Source organism: Mauremys mutica, chromosome 16, assembly GCF_020497125.1.
Source record: "Mauremys mutica isolate MM-2020 ecotype Southern chromosome 16, ASM2049712v1, whole genome shotgun sequence".
Taxonomy (NCBI): domain Eukaryota; kingdom Metazoa; phylum Chordata; order Testudines; family Geoemydidae; genus Mauremys; species Mauremys mutica.
Window position 1 is genome coordinate 18,070,780 of NC_059087.1, and position 27,897 is coordinate 18,098,676.

The following is a 27,897-nucleotide window of genomic DNA, read 5'->3' on the forward strand; positions in this document are numbered from 1 at the left end:
CAGTCTAGAGATAACTAGGTTAGTTCAATTAGGGAGGATGAGGCCCTCTTCTAGCAGTTGAGGTGTGAACACCAAGGGAGGAGAAACTGCTTTTGTAGTTGGCTAGCCATTCGCATTTGCAAGTACTGTGTACAGCAGGTTGCACTTTGATGACAACAGTGATAGTCATAATATACTTGTCTACGTACATAACATCTGCTGACTTTTTAACCTGACTGGTTCTGCTTAGATCTGTAGGAGCTGCTGACCTTTGAAAGCCTGTATGATCCTCTGTGAAGAATAGAGGGTCATTCAATAGAACATTCTAGCCCCACTGAAATCAATCAGAGTTTTGTCATTGGTTTCAGTAGAGTCAGGATTTCACCCAGCAATTCTCCATTAGTCCATGAAGATTAAAAAAAATATCCATAGCAAATAACTACAAATCAAAGTATCCATATTTCCCACTAACTATGGATTCTTCTAGTCTAAACCATTCGTTAGTTTCTGCTTTAAGGTGAAGTCTCATTTTAGCTCTCATATTTGAAAAATATCATGTCTTAGTCACTTGATAGTTGGCTAAGATATCCTCTCCTGGCAAGGAGCCTCTGTCAGAAGTTTCAGGTGGATTTATTTAATTTTGGCAGTTACCGTGCAGAAGATTATAACAGAAAGGCAGGACAAAGGGCTTGGCTTTTAAAGTCTGCCTGCTTCCCTCCATATCTTTGAAATGCTGTCCGAGTTCTGAAACAAAATAGCAACTTTATGAATCTTCCAAATCTTACACCACCTCTATAAGCTATCCTGGTTTTGACAAAAGTAACAGTGAAACTGACAGGTCCATAAGACACACACAGAATGTTCTATTTCTGAATATGGGGACTGGTCTCTTCAAGATGCCAAAATGCACTAGTGGTCACCAAAACCCCTGCAAACAAATCTAAGCCAAAGTTTCTAGGTTGCATCATTCTAGAGGTAGGATATGACAAAGATTCACTGAATTATTCATATAATCAGGGAAGTCTCCAAAACTGAACAGCCAGATTTGGCACAAAAAATTCCCTCTGACCTACCAACATACCTAGCTCACTTGCAGTAAGAGAAAGCTTCTCCCAAGCATTTTAGAAGGGTAGCAAAATTTCTCTTTATAACAGAAAAATGGTTACAACCTTAACTATGGAGAGGTTACTGCCTTTCCAAAATATAGTAACAGAGCCATTGTCAGAGTTACTAGGTGGTGGAATATTCCCCCACCCCCTACTCATGGAGCTACCATGTTGAATTGTACAATTTTTTGGGGGTAACCTGACAAAGAAATCACTTGGATAACTGAATTATCTTATGTTAGCTGACAGCTTATCCTAGCATGAGCACAATCAGTGCTGCTCTGCCTCCTCGCCCCACCTCATTATTTTAAGGCTGCTATCTGATCAAGCTAAGACAAATCTCAATTTTCCATAGAAGTTTACTCCCCTTAAAACATTTCTGATTTAAAATATTCAGGGCATTTTAACCAACAGGATTGCTGTATGACAACAGTGTGCCAAAGTCAAAAGTGATGTTACAACCCATCACCTGATGGGTTGCTTTTCCTGTTCAGATACAAAAGTTATACAATAAATTTGCAATACAGCTCTCAGATCCTGCTCCTACAGAAAGTGTCCTGGTGATGGGAACAGTGACAGAATCAGACTAGAGGCTCCAGCAGCACTGATCGTGACTGCCATGGGTCTACTACCTGCTAAGCAATGCAATGATATATGCACACTTTCTGCGTGCTTGCACCCAGGCATGTTATATACCAGTCACATGGTTCTCTAATATAATCTCAACTTCTCACCTCCTCAGAAAGTTACTGTATTAAATATATATCATAAATGCAGTATTGCCAAACATCCAGCAATCATGAGGCAAGCCCAACATTTTTTTTTTGTTTTAAACAAACACTTGGGGTTCTTTTTATTGAACATGTACACAATGGTATTGGAGCACATAGGGTTTGTTTTCATCTACAAAACTGAGGGTTAGAAATTTTTTTTAAAATGAAATCGAAGATTCTCAGGTAAATAACCTGAGGCCAGCTACCTGGGACCTTTAAGAAAACACCAAATATCAGGAGCCTCACAATCAACACAAAGTTTGGCAACACCGAAAAACAAAATGTTCTTGGAACACAGTTCCCGCTCAGTCACTCACAAAAAAATGAAAGAGCTGTAAGTGCATTAAAATATGTATATTAATTAAATAAATCAAATTTTAAAAACATAACTAGAACATGGTCACCTGAATTTGATAGAAAACTAACCTTTCCCATCCTTTTCTGAAACATTTAAGGCACTTGAAGGTGGCCAGTTTTTAAAGCCAAACAAAAGTGTACATTTTAAAAATCTTAATTATTTAAATAAAAAAACCACAACAAAATACAGTAACTGCAAAAAAAGTTCCCACAACCATAACATTCAGTAAATACTCAAAAAACTTTATGAAAAGAGAAAAATAAAATACTTCACTTTGTTTATAGCAAACCATAAAAAAAGGATGTGGCAAGTACAGGGCCTATTGAATTGGCAGAGCATATATACACAATTTCCATGGACCCTTTCAAACACAGTCAGCAAGTGTCCTCTCTTTTCAGGTTACCAAAGAGCTAATAAAGTGTGTTTGTGTCACAGAAATAACTCACCCTTACTCTAAAGTTAGTCTTTCCATATCAGGCAATTAAAATAATTACCAGACCATGCCAGAAAGTAATTAAGTACAAATTGCTGCTTCTGTTTGGGATATTCCTAGTTTCCCTCCTTAAGTGTTCCATGCTATTTTCCCCATAAATACAAAAAGTCAAATGGCTCTTTAAAAGGATGAGGTTTATATTACATCACCCTCTTTCACAATTTTGTCTTTGGTACGAAATGATGAAGTTGAGAGGTCTCTGAGGGTATATAACGAAGAGCACAAGATCCCACTCCTGGACACCTGATCCTCTAGAATACTGAACCTGTTTATAGAGATAGTGTGCAGTAACAAGCTTTTCTTTGATGATGGCTTTCCCCCACACACACACTCTCACCCTAAATAGATAACATTACAATTAACTATCTGCATATTAGCTTCCTTTTTTAAGCACTATTTTAAAATTAAAGCGGAACCCAAATAAGCATAATACAAATAAGTATTCTCCTCCATTAGCTTATACATTCCTTACCACCTCCAGGACAGAGGGACATGAACTGGCAACCTGGCAAACACTTTAAAACTATATCCAGGGAAGAAGTAGCTGCACAAGTCTTCCAGCCTGCTCAGCTGTTTCAGGGGAAGAGGGGACAATGAATATAGTAAGATGAGCTCTAACATTTTCCTTCGTGGAATTTTGGTCACCTTATACCTGACATTTTACCCATCCTACTAGATGCTTCTTCAATGGAAAGAAAATTTCTTTTGTGTAACATATGAGAGTTAAGATTTTGTCGTTATGTGGCTGTCGCTCTGATTGTTCATCTCAGAGCTGAAAAAGTTAAAGGGTGAATCCTCTGCACCTTCATCAGCTCTCAGGCTTTTAGGGTCTCTCAAGCAGTCTGCCAAGATGTCTCGGGGGTCCCTTAAGAAGACCACCAAGACAGTGATGTTGTCACTGGATCCATTTTCCTTTGCTGCAGCCACCAGTCTCTCTGCTGCCTTGAGACCATCTCCTTTGTTTTGCTTTAAGTGATCTAGGACCAGATCCACCACGTCATATGGTCTGATGGCATCAAAGAATCCATCGCAGGCCAGGAGCAAGTAATCTTCAGAACCTGTCAGCTCAAATGAATTACCATCTGCATTTCCAGAGATATAGGGCTTCTGATATATATCACCTAACAAGAGAAGATACAAATCTGATTACTTTATGAGCCATTGCCTCCTCCTTTCTATGATTCCCCAGAGTTGCAATGGTTTCTTTTAGGCCCAGATCATATCCCAGAGATCCATGCACAGCTCTCTCAATGCCCCATGAAGGAAGGAGATGGTTGCGGGCTACAGAGCCAGCTGAGAAGGCCTTCAACTCCTAATGATCCCCTGGGATTCATATGGATTTAAGGGCATCTGTGGTGTTTTGGGGATGGTACCATGGCTCATTATAACTCTCCTATAGAACAGGATGGTATGAGGAGCTCACCAAGGAAAACCTCAGATTTTCCTCCCTCAGGAAATGCTGGGATGCTTTGGGCTTTTTTTTTTTTTTTTTTTTTTTGAGAAGTGTGCATCTTGTGAAACCCTTGGAACACCGGGGAGGAAGCTTATTTTCATTAGCGATGACATGACAGGAATAAGAACATCCCATTGCATGCAGTATAGTGCCCAAATACTTAATTCAACAGTTCTACCTGTACACATTCATTTCAACACCAGTGATACAAGCTTACCACTTTCTCAATTAAAAAAAAAAAAAAAAGATACTGTATAAATGCATGATAAGATTCTTCAGTTCAGCCATTACAATTCTTCACTTACTGCGGTTGCCTAGGGTCTTTTCTCATTTTACTTTAAGTGGCAAGCATCCAAGAAAGTTCTTTCCATGGCATTTGGGAATATTAGCATTTAAATGCTAGTGGTCCACTGCTAATGTTTATGTTAGCTATTTGCAGTTTGAAGGATGACAACAATTTGACTTTTGAAACATAGTGAAGAGAACAACTTGTAGATACTAAAATAAAAAATACTCTAAGGTCAAAAGCTTGTCTCTTTATTTAACAGAAGTTGATCTAATAAGATGTTAACTCACCCTCCTTATATAGAGATATTCAGATATCTATCAGATCAGAAGCCAATATTTGCTCTGGTGTCATGTACAATATACTCTGCAAGCTTGTTGGGCTTTCATTTGCAACATGATACGTTATTATAAATGTTTCAAAGAAGGAATTGAACTAGTTTTATTTTTTCCTTCAAAAACTGATAAGGGTTGTGCTGACCAAACAATTTAATACTCCATTATTCAAGCAATTACAATAATAGAAGCAATTTACTCTTTGGCCCAAGCTGGGCAAACACTATAATCTCTTTATTAATGAATGGTTGTCTGCTTATTCAGCCCCAGGATTTTTTAGATTATGTATTTAAGGATAATTCAATTTTGACTAACTTAGATGGCCTTACTTACCAATAGCCCTGGAAACAGCAAGGGTTCCATTGACCCGCCAGCAGTCCATGTAGGTCACACAGCCACCTAGGGCTTCTATACGCATTCTCTCATCCTAGAAGAAAGAAGCACATCAACTCTTTATACTAAGAGCATATCCCATATCTCACTAAATTCACTGCTAGCCAGTGTTGCAGAGAAAAATCTTAAATCCCTTCAACTCATATACTTATAGTAGGATGCAAACAGCTTTATATTTTTAAATAAATGGGAATCAAGAGTGTTCAGAGAAAAATGTGCTTATTAAAAGAGACAGCCTTATTGCAACATTCAGTTGAGTGTACATGAACAAGACAAGCCATCTTCCCTATGACTGCATCATTGCTTGTTCGTGAAACAAAAGGGAAGAATCCCTAAGTCATTTCTATAGGAACAAACTGGCAATATCCCCATCACCGTGCAAATGTTTAAGATTGTGAATGGAAGTAGGAAGAAAAGGATAATTGTAAAGCTAAGGTTTTCAGATGTACATATAAAACGTGCATTTAGAGGCAAATTTCATTTTCATTAATATAATCCGTATTCCTCAAGCCCTACAAATTTATATTGTTCATACTATAAGGAGAAGGTTCATACAATGCCACCCCTAAAAACTTGCTACTGCCTTTTCAGTTTGTACATAAATCAGTTTAGTTATATTTGACCTATTTTAATAAAAAGAAATGTAAGATTAATTAAGCCAGTTATGATATTAGACTATTATTGCTTTTTGAATGATGCTATTATGTAAGCCAGGTCTGAAATTAAAACATTAATTAACTAACTCAATGGTAACTTTAAAAAAAAAGTTATTTTGTTAATAAAAGGCTTGCAGTTGTAGATTTTTCATGGTTGCTATGTATGCAAAATTCCATAGTACACCTCTACCCCGATAGAATGCGACCTGATACAACATGAATTCGGATATAACGCGGTAAAGCAGCGGGGAGCCCCAGGCCCTTTAAAGCAACACTCGAGCCCCGCTGCTTTACTGCGTTATATCCAAATTTGTGTGGAGCCCCAGGCTCTTTAAATCCCTGCCTGAGCCCTGCTGCCAGAGCGCCGGCGGTGATTTAAAGGGCCCAGGGTTCCCCACAGCAGCTGGAGCACTGGGCCCTTTAAATCCCCACCAGGGCTCTGGCAGCCGGGCTCGGGTGGTGATTTAAAGGGCCTGGGGCTCTGGCTGCTGTGGGGAGCCCCAGTCCCTTTAAATCCCCACCTGAGCCCTGCTGTTGGAGCTCTGGCAGTGATTTAAAGGGACCAGGGCTCCCCACAGTGGCTGGAGCACTGGGCCCTTTGAATCACCGCCAGGGAAGCTGGTCCAGTCCGGCACGGCATACTGGCAAGACCAAACCCGATATAACACGGTCTCATCTATAAGGTGGTGAGATTTTTTGGCTCCCGAGGACTGCGTTATATCAGGGTAGAGGTGTACTACAGTTTTCACAAGGTTGTTTTCATTTTTTTTAAAGGCATTCCCAACTGAGAGGACAGATCAAGTCTGTTCTTCAGCACAATCCTTTTTTCATTTGGAAAAACATGCATTGAGAACACACAACTAGACAGGAGAAAGGCAAGACTGACACATCGTAACTATGCTCCATAACCGTCCAACTTAAAAGGGATGAAATCACTGAGAAGTAGCTCTATCTAGTCCTGCTAGAGACTTTACATTTAATAGCTGTAACTCATGACCACTTAACAATTGCTAACGGACTCTATCCTCATCCATTGCAAGGATGAGATCAGCCACCAATACATCAGCTCAGTTTGTCATTCTAATTATAGACTTGCATATGTGCCACACTCCATGGAATCTAGAGATTCCAAATAGTTCCAAGGCTACTTAGAGACCTTTTTTATAACCTGTTTACAAAAGAGAGCAGTTCAGTGTCAGCTGGTAGTTGGCCAGGTCTTCATTTAAAGAGATTAAGTGAGCTAAAAGTAAATTAATTACAGCCATCAGAGGAGAGAGCCAAAGAAAACAAGCTTACTTCTCTTTCAGGTTTGTGAGGTTCCATCAGGGTCACAGCTTTTCCCTGCTGCACCAACATTACCTGGGAGTCTCCAACCCAGGCTATGTGTAACCTGTTCCCTACAATTAAGGCAGATACACCTGTTGTACCACTCCGCAGCTTCTACAAAGAGAAACAGAGCAGTGCAAATTAAACTGCAGTTTAACATCATAACACTGTAAATTAGGGTTAAGGCTATGTTTATGTCACGGAGGTCATAGAAGTCACAGAATCCGTGACTTCCGGAGACCTCCGTGACATTCTCTGCTTCAGCCCCAGGGGCTGCGGGACTCTGGAGCTGGCAGCCAGCAGGGCTGTGGCAGGGTTCCAGCAACAGGCAGCCCCTTGCAAGGTTCAAAAGACAGGTGACAGACTCCTGAGGGGGCCCTCATCAGGGTTCCAGTGATGGGGGACAGCCTTGAGTGGGGAGGGAGACGCCTCAGGAGAGAGGCTGGGGGTGTCCCGTTTTCTCTTTGGGAAATATGGTCACACTGCAGATCTCAGCTGCCATGGGCAGAGGGGGAACTGGCCCCACAGTTATTTGGGTTTTTCTGAAAAGTAGAGGAATCCGTTTGATTTTAACTTCAGCAGCAAGAACCTTTTCAGTACTGAACGTGACTTTTCTTCCCCATACAAACAGATGTAGCCACCCTATCTCTGCCTTCCTAGCGGCAGTGAAAAATATTGGGGCTTTCCCCCCCCCCCCCTCAGGGAAGCAACTCTTTGTTGCCTGTATAATTCCCTGGGATTAAGGATCCTGAGGACTTAGTGCTCTTTCACTTCAAAGTTTCCATCTCCCTGATCTTGCAGGCACTGGTTCTTATGAGAAGGGAGAATTTAATTTGACCAATGAAATATTTTCCACGTAGGATACTTGGCAAACAAATCAGAATGAATTCAAAGTCTAACTGTATGAGATCAAAATTCTCTGCATAACACCATTCCTTTTTACTGTCACCCAAGCATTCCCCAACTGCTTAACTACAATGGAATCTGGCTCTACATTAAGGTTGCCAATTTTGATTGCATGTATTCCTGGAGGTTTCATCACATGACAATCTTTAAATTGCTGGAGACTCCAGGACAGTCCTGGAGGCTTGGCAACCTCACTCTGCACACTCACCTCTCTTTCAGCTTTGAAAAGGAACATTTCATCCGTTTGCTGGAAAGAGCCTTTCAAGGCCTCAGTTGGGTTCTTAAGAATCTCCTTGTGTAATGCAACATTTATGTGCAAATGAGTTGCTGCATAATTGGCAGCATCCACTCCACCATGGCCATCAAATACAGCAAAGTATGCTCGATCAACATCATCCTTTTGGCAGGAGGGAGATACGAAGAGTTCATAAATAAAAGTCAATTGCCAGATTTTATGCAAGCATTTCAGTGAAAGAATGTGTGCACATATGTATGAGAGAGCACAAGCGTGTACATGAACACAATACTACGCAAATACACTCAGAGCCACAAATACCATGATCCTCCCCGGCAAAGGAAAGAAGGTGGCATGATCTAGCAAACTGACTTCGAGAGTAGGAATTAGGATGCCTGTATTTTACTCTGAGCTTTCCCACTAATTGTGTGCAACCTCAGGTAATTTGCATCAGTTTACCAATGTATAAAATAGATAGAATATGCATCTCATGGGGGTATGTGTTATTTTTCTTTGCTCCTTGTTGATCACTGACCAGATTCTTGAAAAGGAATAGGAATTGAAAAGGCAGATTGGAAGGTTGTGTGGTTCCATTATATCTTTAGTAAGCATCCCTGAATCCTCAACCAAAATGCTATTTTTTAACTTTACATCATCAATTCTCTCACAAAATATAGCAACAGTCCCCACTCCCAAAGTGAGTTATTTTCCCTCTCTCCCCCTTGTGGTGGGAGCATATCAATGTCACAAAAAACTGCTATATAGCTAGCCCAAATACACAGATCCAGTAGGTCTCTGCTCCAGTACAGACCTGATAAAAAGGACTGCTGTCAGTAAATCCTTAGTGGCACCTCCCAAAAGTTCTCACTTTGTGATACTAGGACATGAGTGTGTTTCAAGGGGTGTCTGAATGCTAGAACTGACCTCTCCTGGCCCCAGAGACTTACCGACAAGCCGAAGAGCTGATTGAATTCTGGGAGAGAAACATGTCTGTCCTCCATTTTCCGGCGGACGTTGCGGATGGCATGGCTGGAAATAAGCAGGAAGCGCTTCAGTGACTTCAGGGATGGCAGTTGCTTCTGCCATTCACAGCAGATGTCTCGCAGCTTATTAAAGAAACAGCGCTGCAAAGAGCCTCCATCCAGCACTGATGGCAGAGAAACAGTAGGTGACTTAGTTGTATGTTTGGGAAAAGGAGGAGGAAAACAAATGATGATATTCAAGCCCAATATCCTCTCTCCTACTTACCCCCTCACTTGTCTTTTCCTACAAGTTTCCTTCCCTAGGACTACATGCATTCTCTCAACATATTCTGCCTGTACTAGCCTCTGACTTGGAGCCAAAGTTCTATCCCTCCCTTTAATTCACTGGTTTTAGACATACGAGTGCCTATGGGTACACAGAACACTCCCTCCGAAAGTCACTCCATTGGGACACTATGAAAAAAGAAACAACAAGTATATATTATTATGTGTGGCCCATACACTTCTGAGTCAAGCCCCTCCTGAGAATCACAGGCAAAAAGTTCTGACCCAACAGTACAGTATTATGGACAAGAAGATCCTTCAGTCACCCAGTTTATTAAATAGTTATTACCTCTGAAGTTCATCATGCTATCAAATGTCTGACAGTTCTCCAGGGCAATAGACCGCTTAAGGTCACAACGAGGATCAAAGTCAGTTTAGTAGATTAGACATAACAGATCCAGTACTGGGAATTGTGAGTGCAATGTATTGTGCATACTAGTGGAAGTGTATCTGTTTATAAAGAAAATTAGATGCAGATCAGAAAACTCTAAGACTGTGCACAGGGCTGCTGTTGTCTTGACACAGGTCACAAATATTAGTCTGGGTTAGACCTGAGTTATGTGCAGTTGAATTATAGTCACTGAAAACAATGGATACACACAGAATGCATCACTCGAGGGATCAACTAGGCAGTAGCCTAGCATAATCAGACTGCAGAAGTGTTTAAACTGTTGTCTTCAATCATTTTCACACAGAGAGTGAACTATCAGATGTTAAAAGCATGAGGGACAGAGGACCATCTCTGCCACATTACTGCTTTGCCATTACAGAGCAGAATCACAACACCCATAGAGAGCAACATGAAAAGTACTAGCCAGACACTCAAATCCTTTCCTGGACTCATCTCAAATTTCATTAATCCCAGCATTCAGTTTGGTGAGCAGTAAACTGTAATATTTGTGATAATTTCTATCTTAGCAATGCAGGGTCTCTCAAGTAGGCTGCAATTTTAAGTTTGCTGTCCAAGTAAAGACTATCACCCAATGCTAAATCAACTTGCTTAAAGGGTGAGTAGAGCATCTATACAGCTAAAGCAATTAACTATTACAGATCTTCCTACTTTACAGCACTGAAATTCTTTACTGGGTAAACTACCTTCTCAATTTCTATATTATAACAACAACTCTTGCTAGCACTAAGAATGTCTCAGCATTAACTCCAGTTTCTCAAGCACGTTTTCTCATCCATGGTACTGGATGTCCAGTTTCAGATACTTTCTTGCACCCTGAGAATGAAAATGCACCAAATTTTGGCAAGTGGTCGGTCTGTGATATAATCACTTTTGATTTACTTATTTTTAGAAATTTTAAATAGGCAAGATATTTAATTCTGAGAAATGCACTCACTGCATATGCAGGTATTTTTAAATTGAGAAGATCAATTTATTCTGGTTAATATAGGCTAAATATGCATACCATTACACATCATAATGCCTGTGAGGCATGTTTCCTTAACCAGGCATTTAAACAGTACGGTGATAGTGTCACTAACCCATGTTTTTAAAATTAGTTTGAAGTCTATTTTCATGAAAGATCAATGGTATTCTGGTCCATTATGGCAAGTCTCATCTCAAGACAAAAATTTCTCTTTTTAAAAAGATTAAAATATATCCTAGCAAATCAACAAAGTTATTTATCATTTGTATTATAATAGTAAATATGGGAATCAGTGAGGCCCCATTGAGCTAGGCACTGTATAAACAGAGTAAAAGAGGGCTCCTACCTTACAGTTAAGACAAGTGGGTTTAATAAGCAATTGAAAAGTAGGGCAAGGGAAACCATAATAAAAAACACATATACATAGTTCAGATACGTGCTTAGCTGGACAGTTTCACATGCTATATTCCCCGCTCCCCGCCCAATCCCCTCATACTCTAGCATAGTTGCTTGCTTCCTTTTTGCTTTCTGTCCATATTCTTTCCACAACTCCTATTTTTTCTGTCCCTTTGTATCTTCTCTCATTTCTCTTTTTTCTGTGATTTTTGTTCTGGTTTTGCTTTATATTTTTCCATTCTTGTTTTTATTCTTTAGGTAAGTTTCAAGCAGTTTGTGAACTCCATGCCATGGTTAGCTGACAGTTTTTTTTAAATGATTTACAAGCTAAATTTTAAGTAAAAAGTTACTTGGAAACCAATGTTTGGAAAGATAATATGACAACACTAAGGATATGTTTTTCATAACTTTTCTACTTAAATAAAAAGTAGAAGTTATATTAATAAATAACGTAGGATGATATACATTTATTGAATTATGATATTTAAACTTGAAGAATTGCTGAATGGTAAAAATAAGGGTTACATTTCATTAATCAAACTATTAACATTAAATTATGTGTAGTCAACAAGCTCAGACAGGCCAGGCTAATACTTATATTAAGGCTATAGCTTGGCTTTTGCTTGACGTGAGTTGTCTTGCCAATTTCTCTCTCATGTAGGCTTACTTAAATAATACTCATAGCTGACAGCACAAAGGTGATTTGTTCACGGAATGTATTGTGCTGAAGGGCATATAGAAGAGGAAGATAAAATATAATGCTAAAAAAAATCCCTCTGTTGAGGAAAAACAGTAGTACAGTGACAAGGAGACATGACAAAAATAGCGAAGACAGCAAAAGTTATGTTAATTGAAGCTTGCACACGCGTATTGCGCAGGTTACACAAGACTCAATGCTCAATGTTGACTGGAAGAAAGGTAATGAATAGGTCATGTGGAAAGGTATTAAAAAACAAAACAAAAAACAAGCAAACCAGGGACCAAGTAGGAGAATGCTGGACCAGACACTTAGAAGACCATCATGAAGTGTCTAAGAGCAACCCAGAACCCCGGAACTCAGTAACTTGGGCCCCCAGCTGTTCCATCTCATCTACTTATTATCTGTCAAATATATGATCAGAAACTATAAATAAATCATGTCTGAAAATTTATAAATAAAAGGCAAAAACTGATTAAGTCTAAATTGAGTGGACTTGTGCCTCCATCTCCTACCTTACACCACACTGCTCAGACTAACACAATTTTTGCAAGGTCATCTTCAAAAAGACAGGTTTTGTTGGTTTGCCTTTCTGTTTTTGGAATTTCTTTTAGTGCCATAAGAATGACCCGTATTTAAAACATTTAAGCTTGCTTTTCTAGTCTACATAGGGCCACAGTGACATAGATCTCTGGTTCTCACTCAGTGACATGCACTACACTAGTGAAATCACATTGGCTACAGAACTCTAACCTCCACACACCATATCCCCAAAAGAAAGAAACCCACATCTAGAATCCAATTCAGGGGATACAAATATTGAGCCACACTTTCACCTTGAGTACCTAGGGCACAAACTGCATCTCCTTAACCCTGTGTAACAGTTGCTTTGGAAAGTAGATTATCCTAGAGGGTGGTAATCAGTAGTATCCATGACCATACTGCCCTGAGGATTCTAACTGGTGAAGGCAGCTTTAAATTCCAGCCAGGCTCTATAGGAACCCCGCTGGCAGAGGCTGCCTGGGAAGAGTGCTGATCCCATCTCTTACTAACTGGTTCTACCTACTTTGGGAGCTGTAGCAGTCAACTCTGCCCTCCTCCCCCCCAAAACCAGGAAGCATGGGCAGTTAACACCACTGTGTACCCCCTCTAGGCAACTTTCTGTTAGCACAGGATTAAATCCAATAAATCAAAAAACAGCAGCAGTGAGTGAATACTTATGATTACTAGTGCTTTGTCCATCATGGGCTATTTTGCCATCCTTACTCACATTGAGTATTCTAAGTAGTTCTATTTAAATCAATGGGACTGCTCTCACAGAAAGGTATTACTCAAGTGAGTAAGAATGGCAGAAGCGAGGCCTATGAGATTGAAAATTTACGAAAGGCTTATGAGGCATCTACAGTGTCATCTAGGATACTGTGGGAATGAACAAGCCAGTTTCATAAAGAAATGCTTGCAGCTATTGAGAGATGATCACAATTCTAAGTAGCTCAGCTTTACATAAAGGCCTGCAGTTTTCAAGTATCCCAGGAGATGGAGCCAATTTACTATCAGCTCAATTCTGAAAAAGCAAACTGTGTTGGCCTATGAATGAAAAATGTTTCCTGAATCTGTGGGACTAAAAACCTGCTAAATGTCTTGAGAAGACTGTGTTTAAAAACAATTTTGTTTATATTTCCTGCACTTCCCTTCCCACAGTTTCTATTAAAGTCTACCACCACATAATTTTTCTATGCTCTGGAGGAGGAGAGCTAGCACTCGTTATTTAAGTCTTGGCCAATTTGATTGAAACCAGCTCTTTGCATATAAAGAGGGGGAGTGATAATAGTCTACAAACACATGAAGGCTGTACACATCAAGGAGGGAGAGAAAATATTTAGGGTGCTGTAAAGGATACAGCCAAGAGTTACGGGATGAAATTAAGAAAGAAAATTTAAGCTGAATATCAGAAAAGATTTCTGGACAATGGAACCTGATGGCCAGTGGATTAGTCTTGCAAGGTAAGAAGTGGAAGCCCCATCCTTAGGGCTTTTAAAAACAGATTGGAGAACATGTGTAACAGGAAATAACGTTTCATTGTCTGGGATGGACTAGATTACCCAAGAGATTATTTCCATTTCTACCTTCTGATTCCTGCAGCATCCGACCCTCACTCTAGCTCCAAATCAAATGGTGAAAGGAGGTTTGGTAAGGCTTAAAGTTAAAAATTCTACTGAATAAATGAGATGGAACTGGTTGTTACACAGTGCTCAAACAGTGCGCAACTGTCTGTTCCCTACCCCAATGTCAGCTGGTTGTGAGGAAATGGAGGCACCAGGTAGAAGGTCCAAGAACAGTTCTCCACCAGTCATCACGTGGTCCTTACAGTACTGATGATCTTATAGAATCATAGAAGATTAGGGTTGGAAGAGACCTGAGGAGGTCATCAAGACCAACACCCTCTCAAAGCAGGACCAACCCCAACTAAATCATTCCAGCCAGGGCTTTGTCAAACCGGGCCTTAAAAACCTCTAAGGATGGAGATTCCACCACCTCCCTAGGTAACCCATTCCAGTGCTTCACCACTCTCCTAGTGAAACAGTTTTTCCTAATATCCAACCTACACCTCCCACACTGCAACTTGAGACCACTGCTCCTTGCTCTGTCATCTGTCACAACTGAGGACAGCCTAACTCCATCTTCTTTGGAACCCCCCCTTCAGGTAGTTGTTTCACCAAATGTAAGGGCCTGGAATTTTGACCATAGGTGCTGTCATCTTGACCCTGAATGTGGGCAGAGATGCTCAAAGATTTAAATGGGTTGCACTTATGATATTTAATGTAGCTGCATAGTAGAGACCCCACTGATTCCAGTGTGGACTGAAAAGGCACATTAATGGACTACCATTAGCTAATCACTGAAAAGGTTACTCATGTAAAGAAACAAACAACTCAAGAAAGACTGAATCAACTCTTCACAGAAGTCTCTTCATTTAGCAACAGAGCTAGAGCGCAGTTACTCCTTCCAATGTGACTCAACTCTGATTTTCAGGAAGTAGGTAGCTTGGCATTTTCTGAAAATCACATCCCTTTATTGGGCACCACAAATCACTAATGTTTTGAAAGTCTTGGTCCAAGTCTCCAGACTCCATGCTTGCCTCTTGACCACAAAACCATCCTTCATCTCACATTCTGTAGCGTGATGAAAGCTCTGCTCCCTATTGGCTTGCCAAAATATCCCATCAGGTATTCCAGGAAGTATTTCAAACTACAAGTGTTCCAGCAGACACCCTGTGGAAATCCACAGAGGGATATTATACTTACAGGTGAACTTCCCCTGGTCTCCCTCTTCCTCCTCTTCCACACTCTGCTTCTTAAAAACAGAAAGATCAGTCTGTAGCACCTCGTCAATTGCAGCGTGGATCAAAGATGCTGCAAGAAGAGGCGGTGCATCCCTGATGTGAAGAAAAAAAAAAGAAATATATTGTATTAAATTTAAACTGAACCATGGCCTTCCTGAAGTTGGCAACCACATGGCTCAAAAAGTTAGAAAGCTCCAGCAGCTACCAATAATTGTGACTCCTGGTCAGGGATGTAACTCTAATAGTCTCCAGAGACCACTGAAAATAAGTGTAACACTTTACTATTACCAGTATTTGTAGTATACAAAGACTTTTATAAGTCTCTAAACTCAGTTTAGACTCAAAGAGAAGCAGTTCCCTTGAGAACGCAGGGGCAGGAGGTGCATGAAGTGTGATTTCGAACTGCTGCCTCATTTTTACTCTTTCAATCACAGACTACATCTTGTGCTCTTGCATTCTGTGATGGGAACTGTTACTTACAGAGCCTTGTTAGGACTGAGCTCAGGCACTTTGCTTCTCTCACTGTGTACCATGTCTTATTTATTTATTTATTTTTAAACAGATATAATAGGAGTTATTCACCTTCCCACCCCCAATACTCATTTCTTTTGGTGGGTTTTTGCTAATTTCTTCCTTGAAATGTGGATAATTATCCATTGTTATTACAAAGCATATTAAAATCACAGTATATGGTATGTGCACACATCACTAAACACATAGCATCCAGCGCTCCAATACACTTTGGATGGGTGAAGGGAAAGGTGACTGAATTTTTGTGCAAAGAGAACGTGTAACATCTTAGCACAGCATAGGTCAGAGAGAGGTTGGAATGTTTTGCCTCTAGCATTATAGTCCCCAGGTTCTCCTGAGCTGAGGATCCACAAAACCAGTGCAGCGTGGAACTGAAAAAAGTGTCCATTCTGTCCACTGTGGATTAGGATTTGAACAGATATAGTACATTCACAGAGTTTTATATGATACACACAAGAGGATTGTGATAAGGCTTTAAATAATGAATTTGCAGATTCAAGGCAAGCCTGTTCCAACTTTAAAGTTGTGTGACTTGTAGCCTACAGGATCAACCTGCTTACTTGTATGTATATATACACACATACATAGATATCTTTTCTTATAGTCTAATATAAATCTATTACAATAAACCAAATACTTAAAGTAAGTTTGGCTGTAATGCAAGAGGCCTACAGGCCATATCTTGTATGTTAAGCTAAAGCAAAGTTAGCATATCTATATTAAGACCTTTTACTCAGAAAGCAAAGTTGACCTAAAGCTTGTTATCTAAATAGATGAGTACCCATGCCTATGTCTATGACCTTTTATCTAGACCAATGGAGAATGGAATAGGGGGGTTTTCAATGTTGTACCCACAGACTTAACAAGTACACCACAAGAGACTGATGTGCGTACATACCTGTCATCAATACGCACATAGATATTAGCCTATGAGGTAAGCATACCATAACATTTTGTGGGTGAGGAATGAAATTTGGGCATAGGAGGAAGGATTTCCAGCACTTTGCCCTATAAAAGAGGTGACCCACCTCAATAGAGGACTCCAGTTCTCACTTTACTCTAGTCTCACTTACTTCCTCCACTCTATCTATTCTATCTACGATGACTGCTACTTTAAGTTTCTTAAGGAACTAGGCTAAGCTTGGTTTCCTTAAGTTTTATTCTTAGTTTGTTTATTAGGTTTTGATTTAAGTTTAAGTTAGTCAAGTAAACCCTAGTCAGCTTTGATAGCTCTTAGCATTTTCTAAGCACTGCATCCCTCACTCAACAATTGAGAAACCTGAACCACAAGGCTGTGCCTGTGTCTCTTACCACCAGGTTATCAAGGAAGGGTGTGAGTATATTAACCAAAGCTTTGTTGAATATAATACTATATCATACGGTAGGTATCTTTTGAATAGCAGTAATGCAATTGTAACTTTGTAACTCTGAGTATTTTACCATTTACTTACTATTATTAATTTTAATAAAAAGTCTTTAAGGCAATACCTGTCTCACTGTGAGCTTCCTGTCATACCCCCGAGGGTCCTTTATAAATTCTGTGGAGCCTGATTCAGGACAAGAACTTTTATCTTCTGATCAAACATACTGGCACGCCTACAATTCATACTAATTAATATTGATGATAATAATAATTATTATTAAAATCAAATAAAATTAAATTCCCATATTATCCAAATTAATATTATCAGTACACTCTAAATCAGGCTACAGACTGCAAAAATAATCCATTCATATGTAATATATCTGTGTAGCAGGCATCAAGAATTCACTGGTGAGGATCTCTGGGAGGAGAGGCAGTGAAATAGAAACAAGAATACTGGGAACGAAGAAGTTCATGAACACAGGACTTCAAACATGGCTCTGAGAGTCTCTGGATATACACAGGATATTAACACTGCATCCAAAGAAGTAAAACAGTAAGCCATCTTGATCAGGTCAAGGACTGGTTTGGGTGGGAGCAGGGTTTCCTGGAAAGAGTTTGGGAAGGCCTGCATAAATTGTCTGGCTTTAACATAACAAATGCTCTATAAAGATTCAAACCCATTTTCAAATCTTAAAAGAACATTTATGGTTCCTAGTGGTGTTAAGAGCTCAAATGTACAGTAAAAGCTATTTTATCCAGCACTTCACCAACCGGAAATGTCTATAAACCAGCATTTCTCATCTTCATTGAAAGTGCGGTTTATAGTCCAGTTGGCGCAGGGCCAGCAAGGGATTGAGGCGCAGGAGGTTTGGGGTGTGGAAGGGGGTGCAAGGTCCCATATCTGGGGGTGCTCACCTCAGGGGGCTCCCCACAAGCGGCCACCTGTCCCGGCTGCTCCTAGGTGGAGGCACAGCAGACAGCTCTGCACAGCAGACAGCCACCCCTGCAGCTCCCATTGACTGTGGTTCTTGGCCTGTGGGAGATGCAGAGCCAGCGCTCAGGGTGGGGCTGTGTGCAGAACTGCATGCCACACCTCTGTCTAGGAGCAGCCGGGACAGGTTGCTACTTGTGGGGAACTGCCTGAGGTGAGCGCCCCCCTGGATCCGGCACCCCGAGCCCCCTCCTGCACCCAAACTTCCTTCCTTTTATTTAACTGGCATTTTTCACTTACCAGCACCCCCCAGTCACCCAACATGCCAGAGAAAACAGCTTTTACTGTATTTCAAAAATCCTTGCTGAAAGAAAGACAGACTTTGTCAAGTATTCATGGCCACATGTGCCTCCTGCTACAGCAAACAGAAATCTTCATGCAAGTCAGCTGGCTGCTAATACAGAAGCTTGTTTTATGCAATGTTCTGCAGCAGGGATGTCTTACTTTAGTTTGAGAGTGACTTCAGTACTCCAAAACCACAAAGAAGTGTATTTGCAGTCCTCCTTTCATTTCAAAGCACTGGAAAACCATAAGCTACTTTGCCATTTCTTTTAGTGCATGGTTAAGCCTGAAAAGGTCTGTGTTTTCCTATCCAATCCAAACAGACAAAAGCAAACCACATCTGCTTACTAGGAATATGCTAGCATGACTAGGCTGACACAATGGACAACTCGAAGTTTCAAGACCACCTTGCAAACGAGAAACGCAGTCAACCTACATAGAAATGCAACAAATGTTCTATTTCCCCCATTTTGAGCTACTGCATCTTTGGGGGGGAAGGAGGGAGGAAGGAGAATTAAATACATGAGCACAAGAATGCTTCAGCAACTGTCAGCTGCACAGCTAGTCTCTGCATTGCAGAACAATGCACAGCATGAGGAAGTCAGGCTTTCAGCCTTGTCTAGGCTAAGGGCTTGTCTTCACTACAGCACTAAATCGGCAGCATGTCTGGTGAAGATGCATTACATCGACAGGAGAATGCTCTCCCGTCAACGTAATTACTCCATGTAAACGAGAGGTGAAAGCTACGTGACCAAGAGAGCATCTCCTGCTGACATAAAGAAGTGTCTACACCATGCTAAGTTGATGTAAGTTATGTTGCTGGGGGATGCACACACCTCTGAGCGACATAACTTATATTGACTTAGGCAGTAGTGTAGACAAGGCCTATGATGTAAAGGTGCTAACATGTTTGAAAAGTCTAGTGTAGACAAAGTAGCATATACATTAACCTGTGCTAGGCTGGTCAAGTTAAAGCCTATACTCCCATTTGAGCTTTCATTCAGCCAGATATGTTTGAAACATCTAATGTAGACAAGCTACTAGTTAGAACATGTTACCTAAGATATTCTAGCATCACACCTTTTTTCTTAGCCTAGAAATGGTGCAAGTGTTTGTACCATGATTAAGTGTCAATATAAGTCCTATCTTCAGAGATGGAAACAGAAAATATTATGAGGAAAACAGGAGGAAAGGAAATGGGTGTAACAGGAAGAAAAATCACAGTATATTTTAATGGCCATTAAGAGCCACAGTTAAGGATCTTTTCCAGACTTACCTATGGTGCCTTGTGAATGGAATTTGAAAGCTAACCAGGTTTCTAGCTGACATTAGAATAGTGTTCAATACTTTGGTTCCAGGCTCGGCAGGGTTCTACCTTCAAAAGCCTTGGCTCAGTATGGGCTGGACCCTAGACAGAACTTTAAAGCACAGGAAATGCTGTAATGCACAAGTCTCACTGAGACCTCTAATCGCAGGACGTGTGCAACATTCCTGGTAGATTCTGCCCTCTGAGCGAAGGAAAGAATTACAAACCATCACATCACATCACATCCTTCCATTCTTGCCAATTACCACTCAGCCCCCAAAAGGAAATTCACTGAAGATTCCTTAGCATTTTCAGGAAGAAGAGCAGGACACTGCCAAGCGAGCTGTGGAAAAATAGCTTTCCAGTATCCTTTTTAAACCTGAAATGAACCTAGTAGTTCTGAGCTATATTTTATAGTGTTTTACTAGCAGCACTATCTACTATACCGGGCACAGTGGTGTGTGCCTGTAATCCCAGCTATTTGGGAGGTGGAAGCTGGTGAATCACTCAGGGGTTCTGGGCTGTGGCACACTATGTCGATCGAGTGTCCAGTGCCACTGACAGCCTAGCCAGTGGGTGGCTGAAGGACTGGCTAAAACAGGGGTCGGCAACCTTTCAGAAGTGGTGTGCCGAGTCTTCATTTATTCACTCTAATTTAAGGTTTTGCATGACAGTAATACGTTTTAATGATTTTAGAAGGTCTCTTTCTGTAAGTCTATAATATATAACTAAACTATTGTATGTAAAGTAAATAAGGTTTTTAAAATGTTTAAGAAGCTTCGTTTAAAATTAAATTAAAATGTAGAGGCCCACAGACCGGTGGTCAGGACCCGAGCAGTGTGAGTGCCACTGAAAATCAGCTCGCGTGCCACCTTATGCTGTGCTATGTTACACTTTCTCTTTGCCATAGGCTGCCTACCCCTGGGCTAGAACAACACGAATGACATGTTGTGATTGGCGCTCTCTCAGGTTTTTCTGATTAACTGAGGAAGGGAGCAATGGACAGTTACAATCTGACTCTCTTCTCATGGGAGAGAGATTGTATGGAGAAACAGGAGCTGATTTAGAAGAGGAGGCTGTAGTAAGAGGAGGCCCTGAGATATAAACCCTTGGTATAAGGCCTGGTATGAGGCCTAAGGCCTGAACTAAAGTAATGGTCAAGACTTTGCTAACATAAAGCAAAGTTAAGCTCTGAGCCAGAGGCAGGCACAGTTTTCCTTCCTCCCCCACTCTAAGACTTATTTCCAGTTCTGAGATAATTCCAGGCACTTCCAGTTATTCTCTCTCCCAATGCAACTGTACTCTGTAGCAGAGGTATGGCAGCACTATTGCACCCTTTTTCCTCTCAGATACTTCCCACAGAACACAATCTGCATATCTCTGAGTAACACTTGGCTCCCTGTCAGGGAAAATAAATTGGGATGCAATGGGAAAAAGGTGAAATAATAGATAAAAAGCACATTACGCGCCCTTTGAAAAACGGGAATGCTGGATCAGAGCGTTACTGCGATGTAGTGGAATCAGCGTCACAATTAATCTCAAGGCAAAATTAAAATAATTTAGATTTTCCTTTTAAGAAGTGTTTTTCTGAAACCAGAAAATTAACATTAACTGAAGGAAAAAGAGAGAGGACAAACACTTATTGAGAATGGAAATATTTGACATTTATTGAAAACCATTAACAGGATAGTGAATGTGTACTTGCAAACAAAAGATTAAAAAAAAAAGTCAGAAAGGCACTGGCAGTAGGGGAGAGAGTCAAAACAGGAAGTTAGGAGGAGTCTCACAACAATTATTGTAGTAGAGTCTCTTCAAACAGGAAACCTGCTTGTGTTTTATATTGTATGCAACCAAGTAGCCACCATCTTCTAATAAATTTCAGCTCCTTTGAAAAGGGAATCTGGAACATTTCTACATTAGGAGGGGACACATTTCACTTTATTTTCCAGTGTGGGTAAATTAATAAAATTTCAGATTAATTAAAGCTACTGGAAAGCATTTCTGGATACCTTACACATTGACCCATTTTCTGTAAGTCTTCATGGAAGGTGACTTTTACCTGGAGATATATTTCAAATAAAAATTCCACAAAAAATATATGAGTATTATTTAAGCTCTCACAAGCCCTCATGCTGCAAATGCTTAGGAATGTGTTTAACTTGGCAGAATGCAAACAATCCTGTTGACTTAACTTTATACACTGTGAGTAGTGCGATTTAAGCCCATGTGCAAGTCTTTACAGGATCAATGCCTCAGACTGCACAATCTCTCAGACAAGGAAAGTATTTGACCGTGACTGTAAAGTGCTGTGCATAATAACAGAGCTATAAAAAAAAAAAACCATTCTTCCCAGTGCCATCTATAAAGACAACAGAGAGTATTGAGAGCAAGAGTTAGATTGGGCTTGAGCTAGCTAGCTGCTTCTTCACCATAAATTGCAAAACCAGTGGTCCTCAGAGTCCTTTGCAGAATCCCATTTAGTTTTCCACTCATTTCTCTCAAAAGCCCTGCCACAGCAACCCTTCTCCTACTGGTGGATGTCAGAACAGGGCTCCCTCCAGAGGCAACAAGTGTTTTTCCTTGCATTAGACTGACAAACAGCAACACTGGACGCAATTTCAAGAAACAAGGATGCTGCCAGTCCATGAATTCTGGGCTTGTCTATGTGGTGCAGCAAAGCACACCAGAAGGGTGTGATCTGTAAAGTGCTCTGCAGTTGTGTGCAGATGCAGCTGGTGCACTCTAAGTATACCTAGTTTATATTAATGTACTCCTATGTTAATACAATCTAGATATTTTAGAATGCACTAGCAGAGTTTACACAGGGCAGTTAGAGTGCAGAACATTAGAGCACTTTATAGATCTCACCCTTCTGGTGTGTTTTGCCAGTGCCATGTGGACAAGACCTCGGACTCATCGAGAGTTGACCTGCATACCAATGCTGGCTATGATGGAAATGAAGTAATTGACAGAGCAGAGATTATTAAAATAATCACAGGCAGAGCTTCATTCCAAACTGCAATCTGATCACCTAGAAGGCCCTTCTTCACCACAGAAGTTGAATATTGTACTGCCAAAATTTCACACTACACAAAACCTTCTCATACAATTCTATCTCAAACTAGAAGAAAAGAACCACCACCAAGCTTTAAATTGACCCTGCTGTTTTCTTAAAGTCTAACAGTGGTAGGTCTGGCTATATTAGAGCCCATTCCTGATAAGTGTCTGTACTGACAATGATCTTACCGCAACAGGTGACTGGATCTATGCTGTGATGATCTTAAGTTTCATAATCTGCTCCCATCCTTGACTATAGACAGCCTTCACCATTTTTAAACAAAAACCATAATGCATCTAATAACTTTTTCTCTCTTTTAAATTATGGCCTTTAGAGCCCTTTCTTTTCTTTCTCCTTCCATGCCATTTCCTTGTCTTCTCCATTTGTTCTTCTGGGTTTTAGTTTGCAAATCTTATTGTGATTCTTTATCCTTTAAAACTATATTATGATTTATCGTGCAAAGCCTCAATATGGTGGGGAGGAAGAGTGAGAGAGACTGTATGAAACCATCAGTCTAGAGTGTTTAGTTTATGAAAAATGAGGCTGCGTGCTACCAGAATACCAGTCTTCCTCTGGTAGAGCCCTGTGTCCACAAACTTCTGTCTTTCCCAAAATCATTTCTCTGCCCTTGTATGCAAATATTTGGATGACCACCACCACCACATGGCAGCCCTTTTGGGAATGAGTTATGTTTTTCACCTCTGGTTCCAGAGTTGCATCAGCTCCAAGAGCACAAACTGAATGGCAAAACCTTTTTTTGTAGTGGGACCCCAGTATCTGGCATTTTAGACTTATCTGTACTGTGCCTAAGCAATGCTGCATGAGACTCCATGCTTCACTTTTCTGCCTTCTATGGAAAGGAAGGGGATAATATGAAATGACTGTGTCCTTATTAAAGAGTTATTTCTGATTTTTCAGAGTGTCCCACAAGGAAGAAGTGTGTTGTGGGTCCCTATGCCATTTTTATCTACTCTGCTTGGTTACACAGCTGCCTTGTCTATCTCTCTCTCTCAATTTTTCTAGCAGTAGACCAAGAATAAATAACTCGGAGTGGGGGGGGGGGAATATTAGAATGAGGTTTTGGGACTCAAGGAACTCTCAGACATAGGCTGTGTAAATCACAACTGGCTGGAGAGCAGGTATGTGAAGAATTCTGCTACTGGCAGAACAAGCTCCTTTCTGAGTAAACAGCATGAGTGATAGGCAGGATGAAAGCACTGCAAAAGCAGCATGGACTCTCCACTTTCACTGATTCACACAAGAACAGTACTGAATTTGCAGCTGTAACTAGCAGAAGCCCCAATTCCTAAAAGTTAGTTCTTTTTCAGGTGACCAAAACACAGAGAACTCCTTTTTCCTGCACAGAGTTCCTTTTGGGAACATCATCTTGGTTCACTTGGCGATTAGTTGGCTGGGTGTTTAAGACATGCACCACCGTGCATTGGTGGGATCCATAAAGTGCACATTCAGAAACACTCTAATCTCCGAACAGTTTAGAAATCACAGAGCACACCATTTATTTCAGACCCATCTTAAAATACAACACTTTCATTAAACAGTGCTCTGATCAAAGACAACTCCGTTACAAGTTCATAAATGGGGACTGTCTTGAGATCAATACACTACTTTTCACTTCTGACCTTAATCAGAAACTTAATTTGCACTTCTAATGTTGGAAAGCTCTAGAGTATTAATCTAATACACCAGCCATAATAGCCTGACAATCGCAGGTTTTAGGCCACTGATATTAGAGGAATATATTCGTTGCATTTTTTTAAAAACACTTAAAGGATTATGTTAAAATGTTTGACTTTTGCAGAGAAAACTTACATCTTTTCAAAGCTATGCTTTTTATGCACTCAAGTGCTGAAAATAAAATCATTGCATTTGTCAAAGAGACAAATGTGATCTAGAGGTCAGAGCACTGTAGTGGGGCCAGGAACTCTTGAGTTTTAGTCTCTATGTCATTGAACAAATAGATGTGAATTTCAAAGTCACCTAGATGACTTGGGAGCACAAGTGGCTAAGAAAGTCAATGGGACTGGTACTCCTAAATTACCTGGATGCTTTTGAAAACTCTATACAATGTCATCCCACCACACATACACCAGAAAGTTGGATACACAGTTTACACATGTTAGGGAGGTGTGTGTACCTAAATGGAAGCAATCTTAATTTTCTCTCATTCTTCACTTCATTAATCCCTAGCTGCTTTGACTGCACAAAGCCATATTTTTATTTAGAAGACCCCATGAAGATCTACATAAATCCACAGTATTCTTCTGCAAGTCCCCTGTAATTATTACCTTTTATAAAGCACGGACTTTGGTAGGTGCTTTGCAGAACATATAAAATATGGTCCCTACTCTGAAGTACTTACCAGAGACAAAATGTAACAAACAGGAAGACAGACAATGTGACGGAAGAGAACCAGAGGTCAAAGGGTTACATCAGTAAGATAATGCGGTTGTTCTGGCTGGGTAGAGAATCATCATTTACTGATTAAATTATAAAGCAACAACAAAGCCAGAGGTTATGGGCCCTACTACATGAGTGAGTGGCAAGGTTCTGTGTCCTGCAATGTGCAAGTAGTCAGACTGGATGATCATGATAGGCCCTTCAAACCTTAAAATCTATGAGTCTATGAGAAGGAGCCTTCACCAATTGGGATCAAGGAGAAAAAAATATTTCCCTTGAAATTGTGATGTAGGATCATCAAAGCAGCATAAGTTTGTAATGGCAAGCTGTTAAGAATTTCAATCTTGGAAGCTGAAAATGATAATGTCAACTTTGTCTAAATATTTGTATCTATTCTAGTTACAAGTATCATACTTCAATTGCAGTGAGCTTGGGTAAATCTGAAAAACTGTGTTTTTTCAGTTTATTTTGTGCATTTGACAGCCCTTAGTGCATAGTGAGCTGTGTTCCATGCTGAGTCAATCATTTAAGCCTTGATCCTGCAACTGGATCTACACATGGGTGGAACACAGCACCCACCAAGACCCACTCTAAAATCCTGGGTTCACCCACATAAATCCAGTTGGAGGATTGGGACTTTTAGTTTCCCCCATTTATGTGCATCTGTCACAAAGCAAAAAGAAAGAAACATTTTAAAAAGAAAATGTGACTGTAAAATCACAAGTTTGCAGGGGTCGGAGGAGCATGTGTATTAAAAAACCTTGTGTTTACATTTGTTTATTTTTTAAATACTAATTAGATTTCAAGACAGCATCTCTTTAAACTTAGTCCAATTCAAGCAGTAGATAGCACAACAACAATACCAAGGGATGTCAAGGTTAGGGATGTATTCTGAAGATTTCCTACCATACCGCACATCTGTTAAGTTCCACAGACATTAGCAACACTAGGAATCCTAGTGCAAATAGGATGCTGGTGTATTATATCATGTAACCTGGCTCAGAGCAAGTCTAATCACACATGCCAGTCCACCTAAAGCTCCCAGTGTGGTGAACACCAGTGCAACTCAACAGGTGATAGCAAAGTTTTCCTATCCTAGACTCGCCATTACTCCAGTTTGCATGCATGGAGCTTCACTCTCTGCAGTTACACCAATGGAGCTCTGCACACCTTTGCCACCTTGTACCAGTTTCATTGCTTACCATGGGGTGCCTGCCATTCTGGTTCATGCCCCAGATGACTTTAAGGAGTGTTGTCAAGCCCGCATAGGCACTCTGGACATAAGGTCTCCCAACCCTACCATGTAAAGTTGGAAGTATCAGCGCAATACAGATGGCTCAGCTTTCAGCACCGCATAGGGCAGACAACCAGTTACTCGGTACTTCCCGAAAACAGAGCATGTGCCCCAACCCATGGGCATAAGAAAAGAGACATGGTACAGCCCCTCACTCCCCTGCACCAACCCACCCAATCATACACCCACATTACTTAACACCCCCCCCACTAACAGCCCCCATCCCCAGTTGGCACAACACTCTCCTTTCTTCCCCCTTCCGCACAGTGGGCACAGCCCCCTCTCATCCCCGGCTAACGGGCACAGGCATCCTTGTCCCCCCAGCCGCCTCCTGGTTGGCAGGCACAGCCTCCCCAGCTCTACCGTGCCCCCCCCCCCGGCCCAGCTAATGGGCACAGCCCCCTCTTGTCCCTCCCAGCCGACAGGCACAACCCCTCCCTATACCTCCTGCTTTACTACCCTCCAAGCCACAGCTAACAGGCACAGCCTCCCCAGCTCTACTGTACCCCCCGCTGACAGGCACAGCCCCCAGCCAGCCCCCCCAGCTGTACTGTCTCCCCTCGCAGCTGACAGGCACAGCCCACTGCCAGCCCCTCCCGCTCTACTATCTCTCCCCCCAGCGCCAGGTGACAGGCACAGCCCCCCCCCCAGCGCCAGGTGACAGGCACAGCCCCCCCCCAGCGCCAGGTGACAGGCACAGCCCCCCCCCAGCGCCAGGTGACAGGCACAGCCCCCCCCCCCAGCGCCAGGTGACAGGCACAGCCCCCCTCCCGCTCTACTCTCTCTCCCCCCAGCTCCAGCGGACAGGCACAGCCCCCTGCCAGCCCCCGCCAACTCTACTGTCCCCCCCCCAAGTTCCAGCTGACAGGCCGGCCCAGCCCAGCTCCCTGCCAGCCCCCCACCCAGCTCTACTGTCCCGTCCCCGCCTCCCCGCGGCTGACAGGCCCAGCCCCAGCGCAGCTTCACCTTCCCGCGCAGTCCCGGCAGGCGGGTGCAGCCTCCCGCCCCCGCTCTCACCTGCCGCCCAGGAAGCGCCTGGCCAGCTCCGCCAGCTCGCCCGGCGCCTCGGCCCTGCTGAGGGCGGCGCTGCCCTGCGCGCTCCAGGGCAGGGGATCCTCCGGGCCCAGCGGGGACGGGAAGTCCCGCAGGAGGGAGCCCAGGACACCCCGGGCCGCCTCGGCGGGCCAGGCCATGGCCGCGTTGGTACGGGCCGGCGGGCGCGGCAGCCACGTT

The 27,897-nt window shown here is 41.7% G+C and overlaps 1 protein-coding gene across 1 annotated transcript; it reads right to left on the reverse strand.

The window, feature by feature from the left end:
• Window positions 1-7: 7 nt before the first annotated feature.
• PPM1F (protein phosphatase, Mg2+/Mn2+ dependent 1F) lies at window positions 8-27,897 on the reverse strand. The gene is made up of 7 exons (XM_044989516.1): window positions 27,682-27,897; window positions 15,381-15,511; window positions 9,247-9,446; window positions 8,273-8,461; window positions 7,129-7,272; window positions 5,117-5,210; window positions 8-3,830 (listed from the first exon to the last, which is right to left on the reverse strand). The coding sequence occupies exons 1-7, from the start codon at window positions 27,855-27,857 to the stop codon at window positions 3,433-3,435; spliced, it is 1,332 nt and encodes a 443-aa protein (XP_044845451.1). The 5' UTR covers window positions 27,858-27,897; the 3' UTR covers window positions 8-3,432.